General features: G+C 44.2%; 1 protein-coding gene across 4 annotated transcripts in view; it reads right to left on the bottom strand.

Moving 5' to 3' along the window:
* LOC126237097 (cytochrome P450 6k1-like) overlaps positions 1-14,953 on the bottom strand; it is a 140,439-nt gene that overhangs the window by 79,001 nt on the left and 46,485 nt on the right. For all 4 annotated transcript variants that reach the window (XM_049946904.1, XM_049946901.1, XM_049946905.1 and 1 more), the window contains exon 2: positions 1,656-2,112. In XM_049946904.1, the coding sequence (XP_049802861.1) occupies positions 1,656-2,050 (395 nt within the window). In that variant the 5' untranslated portion in view covers positions 2,051-2,112. The remainder of the gene's footprint in view (positions 1-1,655; positions 2,113-14,953) is intronic.

Raw genomic sequence — 14,953 nt, 5'->3', positions numbered from 1 at the left:
TGCTGAGGGAATTAGATTAGGAAATGAGACACTTAAAGTAGTAAAGGAGTTTTGCTATTTAGGGAGTAAAATAACCGATGATGGTCGAAGTAGAGAGGATATAAAATGTAGACTGGCAATGGCAAGGAAAGCGTTTCTCAAGAAGAGAAATTTGTTAACATCGAGTATAGATTTAGGTGTCAGGAAGTCGTTTCTGAAAGTATTTGTATGGAGTGTAGCCATGTATGGAAGTGAGACATGGACGATAACTAGTTTGGACAAGAAGAGAATAGAAGCTTTCGAAATGTGGTGCTACAGAAGAATGCTGAAGATAAGGTGGGTAGATCACGTAACTAATGAGGAGGTATTGAATAGGATTGGGGAGAAGAGAAGTTTGTGGCACAACTTGACTAGAAGAAGGGATCGGTTGGTAAGACATGTTTTGAGGCATCAAGGGATCACAAATTTAGCATTGGAGGGCAGCGTGGAGGGTAAAAATCGTAGAGGGAGACCAAGAGATGAATACACTAAGCAGATTCAGAAGGATGTAGGTTGCAGTAGGTACTGGGAGATGAAGAAGCTTGCACAGGATAGAGTAGCATGGAGAGCTGCATCAAACCAGTCTCAGGACTGAAGACCACAACAACAACAACCGACCTACATAGGGAGGAAAAATCACCACGATAAAATAAGGGAAATCAGAGCTCGTACGGAAAGATATAGGTGTTCATTCTTTCTGCGTGCTATACGAAATTGGAATAGTAGGGAATTGTGAAGGTGGTTCGATGAACCCTCTGCCAGACACTTGAATGCGATTTGCCGAGTATCCACGTAGATGTAGATGTGGATGTCTGTTAGCACTGAAAACTGTACGCGAGCGCCGCTGCTCACGATCATTAAGTGAAGGCTGTGGTGAGAGGTAATGCCTGCAATTATGTATTCTCGCCGAACTCTTGACACTGTGGATCTCGAGATATTGAATTCCCTAACGATTTCCGAAACAGAATGTCCCAGCCGTCTAGCCCCAACTGCTATTCCGCGTTAAAAATCTGTTAATTCCAGTTGTGCGGCCATAATTACGTCGCAAACCTTTTCACATGAATCACCTGAGCACAATTACAGCCCCGCCGATGTACTATTCTCTGATACCTTGGGCAGCGACGCTAACGCCATCTGTGTGCGTGCGTATCTCTATCCCGTGACGTTTGTCACCTCAGTGTGCGTCTCCACATTTGTTAGTCATTTATAATTACGTTATTACATAAATTATTTGTATAGAGTAATCGTACATAGTTGTTCTTCAGTCGTTAAAAGAGTTACCAGTCAGCTAAGAAAATTCTTGGATGAAAATTTGTCTGCGGAAGGGAAATCCGCAATGATGATAGCTTTTCATTTCAGCTTCTCCCGAGCAGTGCTGTCTGTCACAGTTTTCCTGGAAGGGGGACGAGTGATAAGAACTGTTGGGGTTTAAAGGTTATTAAGAGGGAACAGAAGTAATATAGGGCGAAAGGACTGGGAATCTGGACTGAAAGGTCTTTAAAAAGTTGAGTGGTGAAAGTGTTAATAGAAATATTGAAGAGCGAATTTTTAAAAAGGCGTCACAAAAATAAGCTAATGCTTTGTGGTGATGTTTTTAATGTGTTTGGCAGTCAATGAACAACAATTAGTACACTTACCTCTCGTCACTCGCGCCAAATATGTTTCTGGGTCCCAGAGGACACCGGTCACAATCAGCACTGTTCCAGTCCCAGGCGCCTGAGACTTTGCTGCTCAAGATGTGCTTCACCAGACGACGGTCACGCACGAGAAGGAACGGCTGATCGAAGGCAAACATACCCACATACGGCTGGTGCCCGTGTTCCTCGTATACTTTCTTGAGCAGCTGGGCCACACTCAAGCGCGACAGGACAATGTCCGCAAAGTTACCGAGAAAAGGCAGGGGCTTTATGTAGGGAACATCTTGCTTGATCCAGAAGTTGAAATGCCGCGAGGCGTATACGTAGGCCATAGTCCAGAAGGCGAAAAGGAGGAAGCACAGATCAGGCCACAGTGCATCCGTCAATACTCCCATCTTTGGGTGGTGCTGAAAAACTGGACGGTCGACTATATGAAATGGCGTCTTGAAGAGGTATCCTGCAACAGGAGAAAGCATGAGACATTGTAGGAATGTTCAACAAGTAATAATTCTCACGAAAACGATTATTTCTCAAAATCATTGAAATCTGCTTCATGTGCAGGTTGCTACAAACAATTCATCAGATTTCGTACGACTATATCTTCCACACGACTGAAGATAAAACTTTGGGGTAAATTTAAATTTACTTTAGAACTACAGAGTTTTAGTTTTCTTGAGAACCGTATGTTTTTGTACGGGTATATTTTCTATACGCCCTCAAACATAACATTGGAGTACTTTTTACAATTACCTTTAGGATCAAGTTTTTAATTTATCTTTCACAAATGTTTAATGTGATTTGCGGTCACGCAGTTTACCAGAAGTTGCTGTACAGTTAGCCCAGTTGCATAAAATGACGAGCTTTAGTTAAATCGCGGTCTAAGACCCTGTAGTCATGGACTGTGCGGCTGGGCCCGGCGGAGGTTCGAGTCCTCCCTCGGGCACGGGTGCGTGTGTTTGTCCTTAGGATAATTTAGGTTAAGTAGTGTGTAAGCTTAGGGACTGACGACCTTAGCAGTTAAGTCCCATAAGATTTCATACACATTTGAACATTTTTTAGTTAAATCCTATGAAGAGCTCCGCTTGCATATGTGGGCTTCACCATCGAATGCATGGAGTTCAGCTTATAGGTAAATGGAAATGAGCGTTTTGCCCCATCCAGGCCCCATCCAGGTTAGGGCGGCCGCCAAGTGCAAGTCTTATTTCAGTCGACAGCACATTGGGCGACTTGCGCGCCGGTGATGAGGATGAAATGATGATGAGGACAACACAACACCCAGTCCCCGAGCGGAGAAAATCTCCAACCCGGCCGGGAATCGAACCCGGGCCCACTTGCGTAGGAGGCAAGCACGTTACCACCCACCTAAGCAGGCTGTTGAGTGTATTCTAAAACGAAGCACATCCCATGTGTATCATGCGGTAGCTGACATTAGTAAACAACTAACAAGGCGAAGAAAATAGATAGTGGTGATGATAATGGCACCGAACGACCGCCGTGTCATCCTCAGCCGATAGGCGTCATTGGATGAGGATATGGAGGGGCATTTAGTAGCACACCGCTCTCCCGACCGTTGTCAGTTTTCGACCGGAGCCACTACTTCTCAATCAAGTAGCTCCTCAATTGACCTCATAAGGGCTGAGTGCACCCAGTTTTCCAACAGCGCTCGACATGCCCGGACGATGACACATCCAAGTGCTAGCCAAGCCTGAAGAACTTAACTTCAGTGATCTTACGGTAAGGCCTTACCACTACGGTAAGGCCTTTGGTGAGTATAACAAGAATGTTACAAAGAGATGTGTTACGTGCCACGTAAGAGGAAAAAGAAGTAAAACTGCATACCAGTTTAAAAAGACTCTTTTGAGGTCTTCCACATCCACATACAGCTGATGTGTATTAAATCTGATTTCACAGCAACCAGGGAGTATTTAAATAGGATCTCATTGGATTAACAGGAATTTTTCGTAGACATACCAAAAAGAAAATCAAATGCCGTGTCATCAAATGTCATTGGAGGACAATGTGGAATGGCCGGTGCAGCTCATTGTTAGGAAATGTTTTACATGCAGGTACCTGTTTAGTGGTGTTCCGTATTGCAGAAAAATGAAATTTTCAGCAAGTTCTCGCAATGGTGGAAAAAGTCACATCTGTAATATATGCAGGTATGTGATTCTAAGCCGGCCGGAGTTGCCGTGCGGTTCTAGGCGCTACAGTCTGGAACCGAGCGACCGCTGCGGTCGCAGGTTCGAATCCTGCCTCGGGCATGGATGTGTGTGGTGTCCTTAGGTTAGTTAGGTTTAATTAGTTCTAAGTTCTAGGCGACTGATGACCTCAGAACTTAAGTCGCATAGTGCTCAGAGCCGTTTGAACCATTTGAACCATGTGATTGGCTCTGAGCACTATGGGACTCAACATCTATGGTCATCAGTCCCCTAGAACTTAGAACTACTTAAACCTAACTAACCTAAGGACATCACACAACACCCAGTCATCACGAGGCAGAGAAAATCCCTGACCCCGCCGGGAATCGAACCCGGGAACCCGGGCGTGGGAAGCGAGAACGCTACCGCACGACCACGAGATGCGGACGAACCATGTGATTCTAAAGCCGTTCTCACACGGGACGTGTTTCTCATCGCATCACATCTGCATGCTCTGAAACGGCCTGCTACATCTCTCGGAACACAACGTGCTTCTCATCGTTATTTTCCATGTTGGTGGTCTCCAGCGGCAGTTCCCGGCTGCATCTGGCGCATACATCACACAGTTTATTTACGAAAATGGACATAGCTGCGTTAACTCTTTTAGCAACTGTCGAGGAATTGCGGAGAAAAACGCAAAGAAGATTCTGGACGCGTCGATGGCTTCAACCGCGAACTCCTGGCAGAGGAGCACTACATAATGCTGTACAACGATCTGAGATGCATACTAGTAGAAGTTATTCCTCAACTCAATCGAATCTTCATCCAATTTTCGGTTTTAAATTGAATATAGTCCAAGTATACTGTGTAATGTCAGTTTGCGCATGCATAATACCCATGGTTTTGACGTTACATTGAGTGCCATCACTCTGAAGTAACGTACGTCATCACATAGATTTCAATATCGAGATTCGTTTCATAATTTCATTTTAATGACAGAGGAGACGTTTTCGAAGCTGCTCACCATCATTGAGAAAGATACTTACCGGCAAGACACAAGATGAGGCAGTCCATCAAACGAAGAGACAGGTACATATGTTTCACAAAAAGTTTTGTAATAGAAAAAACTTCCAGTGTGTAACTTGTGTCTAATCTCTGGCATAGACTGGTTGTTACGTTAAGATTTCAGTCGTTGGCCTTTGCAACAAGAATTGCAGCAAATATATTATTTACGATAAATAACACCGACTACTGCAGATAATATTTCTATTAAATTTATAAAAGTGACCCAGAATCTGTAAAAACCAAAGTTTGAAAAATTTTTTGAAGAAGGTGGACGCAAACCTGCTATCTTTCTCTTCACTGCACACAAAAAATGGTTCAAATGGCTCTGAGCACTATGGGACTCAACTGCTGAGGTCATCAGTCCCCTAGAACTTAGAACCACTTAAACCTAACTAACCTAAGGACGTAACACACATCCGTGCCCGAGGCAGGATTCGAACCTGCGACCGTAGCGGTCGCGCGGTTCCAGACTGTAGCGCCTAGAACCGCTCGGCCACACCGGCCGGCTCACTGCACACAACTCACAATGCTATTAACTATGCTGTAACTTCGACATAGCAACCAGGACTCAGTGTCTACAGATGTCGTGATTTGAGCAAAAAGACACGATTTTGACAGATCATCATTGTACTGTAGCTTTGAAACGGTATACTTTCACAACAGAGAAGTTATAACATTAAAAATGCAATTACAGGAAGTGCTAAGGTGCAGTTACGTTGTACCCGGTTCTTCAGTAGTGTGATGCAGCTGGAAACTGTACGATGAGTGATGCAGAATGAACGAGCCAAGTCGTGATTCACTTTTCGGTAGTTAATGATAATCACTCATTGTAATGATTTATTTCTGCTAAACATGCGAATTCGTTACATTTGGTTTCGGTATGGAGAACGGAAAGATGACTAGGTGTGCTGAAAGCCTGACCTGTAATGAAGCCCGAGAATGAGGTTAAGTTGGAATGTGACTGTTTTGTTTAGAGCTGGCGAAGCCAACGAAACTCAACACAAAACTGTAATTGGCGTAGTAGACTGACGTATAGTGTAGCCTGAGATGTATTTATGCTCTTCATTGCAACAGCTTATTTGTATGTCTTATTTTTCCGATAATTCCGACGATATGGTTAAATTTTAAACTAATAGAATAAAATAATAGTTGACTTTATTTACAAACCGCAAGCAATTACGACCGAACATTCTGACTGACAACTGACTTACTATTCATACGGTGCTCACTTCCCATCATTCACTGCAGCACGAAACGGAAGAGCCAGGCTGTCACTTTATTATAATAAATCACAGCAAAAACGACGCATTTCGAGATATACTCAGTTTGCTGATGCTTTGAAACAACTTGTATTCATACCACGTAATCTATGATAAAGAAAATGCACAAAAATGGCGTTCAACGCCATATAATATGGCGCCTCCTAAGTTCTGCTTGTGACGTGAACAGAATTTCGCATCTCACTGGCCACGTTTCTCTCCAAGAGGCACAAATCTGACATGCCAGAATCTTTATTTCACGCTCCACGGTGTAGTGGAACGTGGAATTCCACATTGTGACGTCACCAGCACATCGTCCACATGCGTTTTCATGTACCGTGAGACGACGGCTTAAATCCTTTTTTTCTTTTGCAAACAAGGGGGAGCTGTAAATTTCTTTTCTTTTTCTCGGGAAACGTAGCAAAACACATGATGTTCGTAGAGAGCCTCTCTCATGCTTGACTACTACCTGTAACTGCTGTGTGCCCCATATTCTTACGTTGGCGCGGTTCACTTTTCCCATCACTGAACATCAAATGTGAAAGGAAATTGTTTTCTTCCACCTCCACTCCCAAAATGAATTGACAAAACTCTATACGTTGCTTACCACCATCGTGTAGCGCATGTAGCAATCGAATCTTGAACGTTTTGAAACATAAACACGCTGATACATTATAAATGCGTAACTTGCGGCTGGCACAACGAGTAGATTTTTGTGGAGTACGTGTGATACTCTACTGAATGTGCTCCGCCCCTTGAAGAAGCACATTGACTGACATATGGATTTTCCCTTACATAAACGACCAACGTCCGGGAATTGCTGATGGCACCCTGGAATATACTGAGCAGTAGGAGGTGCAATGCCGTATTCCATTCGAAAAAGCCCTTGTTGCGGTTCTAACTAAATTGCACTTGTCAACGCAAAACACCTTTTGTTGATGTGTTATTGCCATCTCTATATGACGCACATTAGATTATGAACGAGCAAGCGAGAGTGCTAGCTGCATCACGGAGACAACTGCTAGTAATCACATGAACCAAAACTTACAATTGGCGCCGAGGTAAGCATTTAGTTTTGATGCATAAGTTAAAAGTCGCTCTAAGTCTCTGTCTTCATTCTTGTAGCAGATACCGACCTACGAAAGCGCATGACTCTTCTTAAATACCATGTTCCGCGGTGTGTCTTAGCATATTTGGCCTCAAGATGGAACCAGTATCCCGAAACAAACACCTTAAGAAAAGAAAAGTTGTTTTAATTGTAGTGGAGCTGTTAATGTTAAAAGTATGTTATTGCTTATGCTTCGAGTGACCATGTTTCTGTGCACTATTACGAGCGGTGGCCAGAGGTACTCATTTGGGGACATAGCTTTGGTAATACCAAGGGACTTGTTCGGTACTGATATGTAATTTACACGTTTTTTTCTGCCCATCAAGAAACTGGCAACTGAGTTGCTGCATTACTAACTGTCTGTCAGTTGTTAGAAACTGAACTAACCTTATATGCAGTCTGAAGCGATGAGCGATGAATGAAAATTTGTACCAAGACTGGGATCCGAACCTGAGTCTCTTGCTCATTAGGCAGATAAGCTAACCACTAAACCAACTCGACACAGTGGCATTGCACAACTGCACAGGCTAGCCTGTGCCATTCACACCTCAGAGAGGAGTGCTAGATTAGCCTGTACAGGGGTGCAAGGCCACTATGCCAGAGTGGTGTAGTGGTTAGCCCATACATATAGTGAGCAGGGGACCGGGGGTCGAAACCCGGTCTTAGTACAAATTTTGAAACGTCCCCTTTCAATAATTTTACACGAGACTGTGCTTAAGCTGACACACAATATTTTTTTAGCGCAACGCAATCTGACTTTCAAAAATCTCTACAAAAGAATAGCCCTGACTAACATTAAACTATACCTTTCACAAATCACTAAATCACTTACCTCACAATAATCTTCGTTTCTCCCACTACTGCAATACAGCAAGCGCCACTACTGCCAGCTAAATAAAAGATTCAAACTATGGAAGGCACTAACTACTGATAGGGATAGTTAGCAAATGAAAGATATTAATAGAGCACAAACAATGTATTTACCTTGATATCATCATATATAAATATAGCAGTTCATGACAAATTTCAAAACTCCGCCATCTCTCTCCCCACATCCACCACTGCTGGCTGCTGACCTCCAACTGCGCAACGCTACGCGCTGTTCACAGCCAGCTGCCTAACACTACAATGGCGAGTATTACAACAATGCAAAGCAGCCACAGACTGCACACAGCACAGCCAGTGATTTTCATACAGAGGTGGCGTTACCAATAAAAAAACCTAAACAGCCTACTTACAATTTTCATTCATCGTTTCAGTCTGCATATATACGTCATAGATGTCTGAGACTTGAAAAGGTCTCTGGAATCATAAATTTCATTTGAGCTAACCTTGTCATACACAAATTGTTTGTCATAGAAACGACAAAGGTGGATTGAGGCATGAACGATTTTTCAGTCGGCTGATCACAGTATCGTTTGTTACGACAAGAACGTTGTTCAGAGGTGAAAGCATGGACGATTGAAATTTCGAGCGATAGTAGTATCTGTAGCAAAACACAAAATTATCGGCCGATGGTAATCGGCGAAGGGGCCACGCATACAGTTAAGCGTGACTGGCCGAGAAAGTGCTGATTTTAGTCGGCCGCTTGAATAAAACGGAGAGTGTGTTTCATTTCACACTTGTAGGCCTACGTATATTAAAGCAACTAAAAGCCTTTAACTACTTGAAGTATTATCATGAACGACATTGTTACATAATATGTAATTAAATAACTGTAACCTATCAAAGTCGTGCAGGTTCAGAATTTTGATGGGCTTGATTCCAGATTTTTTCAAAACCTAACGTATTGATCTTTCAGTTGTTCAAATGGTTCAAATGGCTCTGAGCACTATGCGACTTAATTTCTGAGGTCATCAGTAGCCTAGAACTTAGAACTAATTAAACATAACTAACCTAAGGACATCACACACATCCATGCCCGAGGCAGGATTCGAACCTGCGACCGTAGCGGTCGCTCGGCTCCGGACTGTAGCGCCTAGAACCGCACGGCCACTCTGGCCGGCGATCTTTCACTTGTCCTTGCACTTATTAACTGGTGTATCTACCATTTTCTCCACCATTATTTCTGTCTCAGTTTTAGAAGAAATGCATACACATGCTACCGCTTGAAAATCCACGCTTATCTGTACTATTGTGTGCGTTTTGGTCAATTTCTCTGTGGTACGACTTATGTCTTAGTGCGTGCCCAACCATTCTGTCTTCGGTTCATCATATTCTTTATTGCCCTACATGTATTTTGTCCTTGTTATGTTGCAGAACTTCATCGTTCCTTATTTGATCCGTCCATCGGAGTTTCAACAGTCTCCTGTAACACCACATTTTAGAAGCTTCTGAGCGTTTGATTGTCCATCTTTGTCACCCAGCCGATCAATAAATCGGGCATGCGAGTGGACAGGTCTTTCCTGGTTCAGAAAAGCTTAACGCACGCTTATTTTCACTATCGGCTGACGGAAACATATGCCATGCTCGTCTAAAGTTACTTGAACCGATATGCTTAAGGTAGATTCTGGCGGATGGACCATTGTGTATATTGAACCGCTGTCGATTTGTTGATGGCACAATGACTTTTCTGGAGACTAGAAATCTACTCTGTAGGAATCAGCATGGGTTTCGAAAAAGACGGTCGTGTGTAACCCAGCTCGCGCTATTCGTCCACGAGACTCAGGGGGCCATAGACACGGGTTCCCAAGTGGGTGCCGTGTTTCTTGACTTCCGCAAGGCGTTTGATACAGTTCCCCACAGTCATCTAATGAACAAAGTAAGAGCATATGGACTATCAGACCAATTGTGTGATTTGATTGAAGAGTTCCTAGATAACAGAACGCAGCATGTCATTCTCAATGGAGATAAGTCTTCCCAAGTAAGAGTGATGTCAGGTGTGCCGCAGGGGAGTGTCGTAGGACCGTTGCTATTCGCTTTATATATGGATGACCTTGTGGATAACATCGGAAGTTCACTGAGGCTTTTTGCGGATGATGCTGTGGTATATCGAGAGGTTGTAACAATGGAAAATTGTACTGAAATGCAGGAGGATCTGCAACGAATTGACGCATGGTGCAGGGAATGGCAATTGAATCTCAATGTAGACAAGTGTAATGTGCAGCGAATACATAGAAAGAAAGATCCTTTATCATTTAGCTACAATATAGCAGGTCAGCAACTGGAAGCAGTTAATTCCATAAATTATCTGGGAGTACGCATTAGGAGTGATTTAAAATGGAATGATCATATAAAGTTGATCGTCGGTAAAGCAGATGCCAGACTGAGATTCATTGGAAGAGTCCTAAGGAAATGCAATCCGAAAACAAAGGAAGTAGGTTACAGTACACTTGTTCACCCATTGCTTGAATATTGCTCACCAGTGTGGGATTCGTACCAGATAGTGTTGATAGAGGAGATAGAGAAGATCCAACGGAGAACAGCGCGCTTCGTTACAGGATCATTTGGTAATCGTGAAAGCGTTAAGGAGATGATAGATAAACTCCAGTGGAAGACTTTGCAGGAGAGACGCTCAGTAGGTCGGTATGGGCTTTTGTTGAAGTTTCGTGAACATAACTTCACCGAGGAGTCAAGCAGTATATTGCTCCCTCCTACGTATATCTCGCGAAGAGACCACGAGGATAAAATTAGAGAGATTAGAGCCCACACAGAGGCATACTGACAATCTTTCTTTCCACGAACAATACGAGACTGGAATAGAAGGGAGAACCGATAGAGTTACTCAAGGTACCCTCCGCCGCACACCACCAGGTGGCTTGCGGAGTATGGATGTAGATGTAGATGTATTGTTTGACTCCATTGCAGATGGACTTAAGCAAAGTATGAAAGAACTTTAAGGAGCAAGTTGGAAAGTAGGCCTGATAAGACTAGAACAATGTACCCAATCGGTCAAAAATATTTTGAGTCTGAATTAATAAAAAGTAGGGAAACGTTAAGGTGATGATTTTAATGCTTCATTCGAGTACAACGTACAGGACGTTCACACAGTGCGTTACTGCAGAATACGCGGTCCAGTCACATTAATGTGACCACTGGTCGAAGGCCTGAATAGCCATCTTTTGCAGCACAGACGTATGGAAAGAGAGTAAATGAGGTTATGGGCGGTATGTGGAGCCATGCCAACTCCAACTCCGTGGCCAGCTGCGCTATGTTTCTCGGTTGAGCTTCCATGGCGCGAACAGCCCGTTCTAGGTGGTCCCACAGACTCTCGACTGAGTTTAAATCCGGAGGGGGTTTGGCGGCCAAGTGTGTACGGTAAGCTCATCTTCGTGCTCCCTGAGCCATGCACGTACAATGCGAGATGTGTGACGTATTGCATTATCATGCTGGAAGATGTGTATAATGATGGAAATTGTCCCCAAGGATAGACGAATACCTGTGTTGACCCATTGTGCCTTACAGAATTACGAAATCACACAGGAAATGGCACGAAAACATTTCCCATACGATAACATTTCCTCTTCTGACCTGGACCCTTGCTTTTCAGGTTATGCTTTCAGGCGTTTCACACCGTACACGCCAAGGCTGTCTGTCCAATGGAGCACAACACATGATTCATCTAAAAAAGCTACCTATCGCCACTGAAGTCGACGCCCAGTTGTGTTTGTCGCAGATGAATGGCAGTCAGTATGGGTGCATGAAGCAGGTACCTGCTGTTGAGGCCCATGTGCAGCAACGTTCGCTGAATCAGTCATCAGTGGTCCATGGTGCACCACAGTTGTCTCGGCGATGAGTTTGGATAGCGCCAGTTTGTGATGCACGGGACACTAACTGTTACGACTGCCACAGACGGCCCCTGACAGGCAGACTACACTCAAGACACCCCTGTGTACCATATAACACACAAAAGAACTTGCAGGCGCAACCAAGAGGAAAACAATTCTTCAAAACAAACAGAACTTGCTAGAGACTGATCTGAACCTTTTTCTGCAGAGGTCACCTCACAGATACAGGGAAAGTTGGAGTACTCCGCCGACCTCCGCTGGCTTTATAAGGCCAGCGCAGCAGCAGTACAGCCAGTTCCTCGCCGAGCTAGGACCAGCTCCGACGGACTTCACCGACGCTCTTGATGAAAGGTCGTCTACAAGTTATTTGATTTTGTGTGTATATAGTGATTGTTCAAACAGTGTAGTTCAGTTTCAATAAACGACATTATACTGAGTGTTCTACAATACTGAGTATTCACCACTAACCACGACGGCATGCGAATAATTTACGAACTCGGCCCTTTCGGAAATGCTTCATCCGAGTAATCGAAACACTGCCCATGCCATCGGCTCCTGTAGAGTGCACAGGGCAGAGCTGATTGTCGACACTGTGTGTACCGTGAAGAGGGAGTTTTGAAAGTAACCCAATCGCCAAACATATTTTACATCCAAACTGTGATTTTCTGGGCGTGGGTTCCCTATCAAAATGTTATCTACTAAGTCCCCTTTACAACGCCTGAAGCCTGAGTTAGGAATTGTGAAGCATCCTATATACAAGGTGAATTACCTAAAACTTGCAACACGTATATTGCAGAAACGGAAAGTACTATTAATCTGCGGTTTTCATAGAATAAATTGGTAGTCATGGACTCGTATTGTTAGCCTACTGACATTAACAAACTAAAAGTAGCATAAATTAGAAAGTCGATTGTGTTTATTGTAGGATTATAGTTCGAGTCGCTTATGAGGTACCTTATTTTGAAAAGTTCCCACATCAACACTTGTACAATACTTGTGAACCTAAAGAACAACGCCGGTATATACACTAGTTATGTTGATTCTGGCCAATAAGGGGGCAACTGACCGTCACGGGTTGTGTTCAAAATAACCACCGGCAGCGGCAATACACGCTTCCAGTCTGGTATGGAGCGACAGCTGCACACGTGCTTGTATTTCAGCGGAGATATCCGAGCAAGTTGCAGTAATACATCATTGCATATCATCGGATGTAGTTGCTTTGTCCTTGTACACAGTGTCTTTCAGCTTTGCTCACAGAAAAAAGTCTATAGATCTCAAATCAGGGGAACGGGCCGGCCAAGGTACACGTCATCTGCGTTCAATCCAATGATTTCGAAAAAAAAAAAAACCTGAAGACATGTTGTAGTACTTCTTGCACTATGAGCTGGACAGCCATCATGATGGTGCCACAGGTTCCTCCTTGTCTGCAGAGGAACGCCTTCTAGCATTTCTGGAATACGGTCTGTTAGGAGGCTGTGATAACTGTGCCCATTCAATGTTCCGTCTAAGAAACAAACGCCTATGAGCTGGTGGTTTGCTATCCCACACCACACGTTTACACTCCATGGACGCTGATCTTTCACCTGACGAAGCCAACGGGAATTGCCAATAGTGCGTGTTTCGGCTGTTTACCTGCCCATGGGTGGAACAAAAGTTCAAATATGTGTGAATTACTAAGGGATCAAACTGCTGATGTCATCGGCCCCTAGACTTACACACTACTGAAACTAACCTGAGCTAACTTATGCTAATGACAACACACACACCCATGCCCGAGGGAGGACCCCAACCTCCGGCGGGAGGGGCCGCGCAATCCGTGACATGACGCCTCAAACCGCGCGATCACTCCATGCGGCCCATGATTGGTAAATGTGGCTTCATCGGAAAACGAAGTACGTCATGCATCTGGAGTGTCCTGATTTAATGCCCATGTACAGAAGTTACCATGATCCTCAGAATCGTTTCCAAGCAGCTTTTGATGGAGAGAGCTGTGATAAGGATGGAACCTATGTCGATGGAGAATGCATAGGACACTTTCCTTATTCATACCACTCCCTCGTGCGATTGCGCGGGAGGTAGGATCAGTTGCAAACTTGTTTTCTTCTGTTACGTTGTCTAGATATTACACTACCACTTTCACGTAACTGGTAGAAGAGGTTGATAAATACACTACTGCCCATTAAATTGCTACACCATGAAGATGACGTGCTACAGACGCGAAATTTAACCGACAAGAAGAAGATGCTGTGATATGCAAATGATTAGCTTTTCAGAGCATTCACACAAGGTTGGCGCCGATGGCGACACCTACAACGTGATGACATGAGGAAAGTTTCCAACCGATTTCTCATACACAAACTTCAGTTGACCGGCGTTGCTAGTGAAACGTAGTTGCGATGCCTCGTGTAAGGAGGAGAAATGCGTACCATCACGTTTCCAACTTTGATAAAGGTCAGATTGTAGCCTATCGCGATTGCGGTTTATCGTTTCGCGACATTGCTGCTCGTGTTGGTAGAGATCCAATGACTGTTAGCAGAACATGGAATCGGTGGGTTCAGGAGGGTAATACGGAACGCCGTGCTGGATCCCAACGCTCTCGTGTCACTAGCAGTCGAGATGACAGGCATCTTATCCGCATGGCTGTAACAGATCGTACAGCCACGAATCGATCCCTGAGTCAACAGATGGAGACATTTGCAAGACATGAACAGTTCGACGACGTTTGCACCAGAATGGACTATCAGCTCGGAGACCTCGACTGCGGTTACCCTCGACGCTGTATCATAGACAGTAGCGCCTGCGATGGTGTACTCAATGACGAACCTGGGTGCACGAATGGCAAAACGTCATTTTTTCGGATGAATCCAGGTTCTGTTTACAGCATCATGATGGTCGAATCCGTGTTTGGCGACATCGCGGTGAACGCACATTGGAAGCGTGTATTCGTCATCGCCATACTGGCGTATCACCCGGCGTGATGGTATGGGGTGCCATTGGTTAT

This window comes from Schistocerca nitens, chromosome 2 (assembly GCF_023898315.1).
Source record: "Schistocerca nitens isolate TAMUIC-IGC-003100 chromosome 2, iqSchNite1.1, whole genome shotgun sequence".
In the NCBI taxonomy this organism is placed as follows: Eukaryota; Metazoa; Arthropoda; class Insecta; order Orthoptera; family Acrididae; genus Schistocerca; species Schistocerca nitens.
This window is presented reverse-complemented; position numbering and strand designations above follow the sequence as displayed.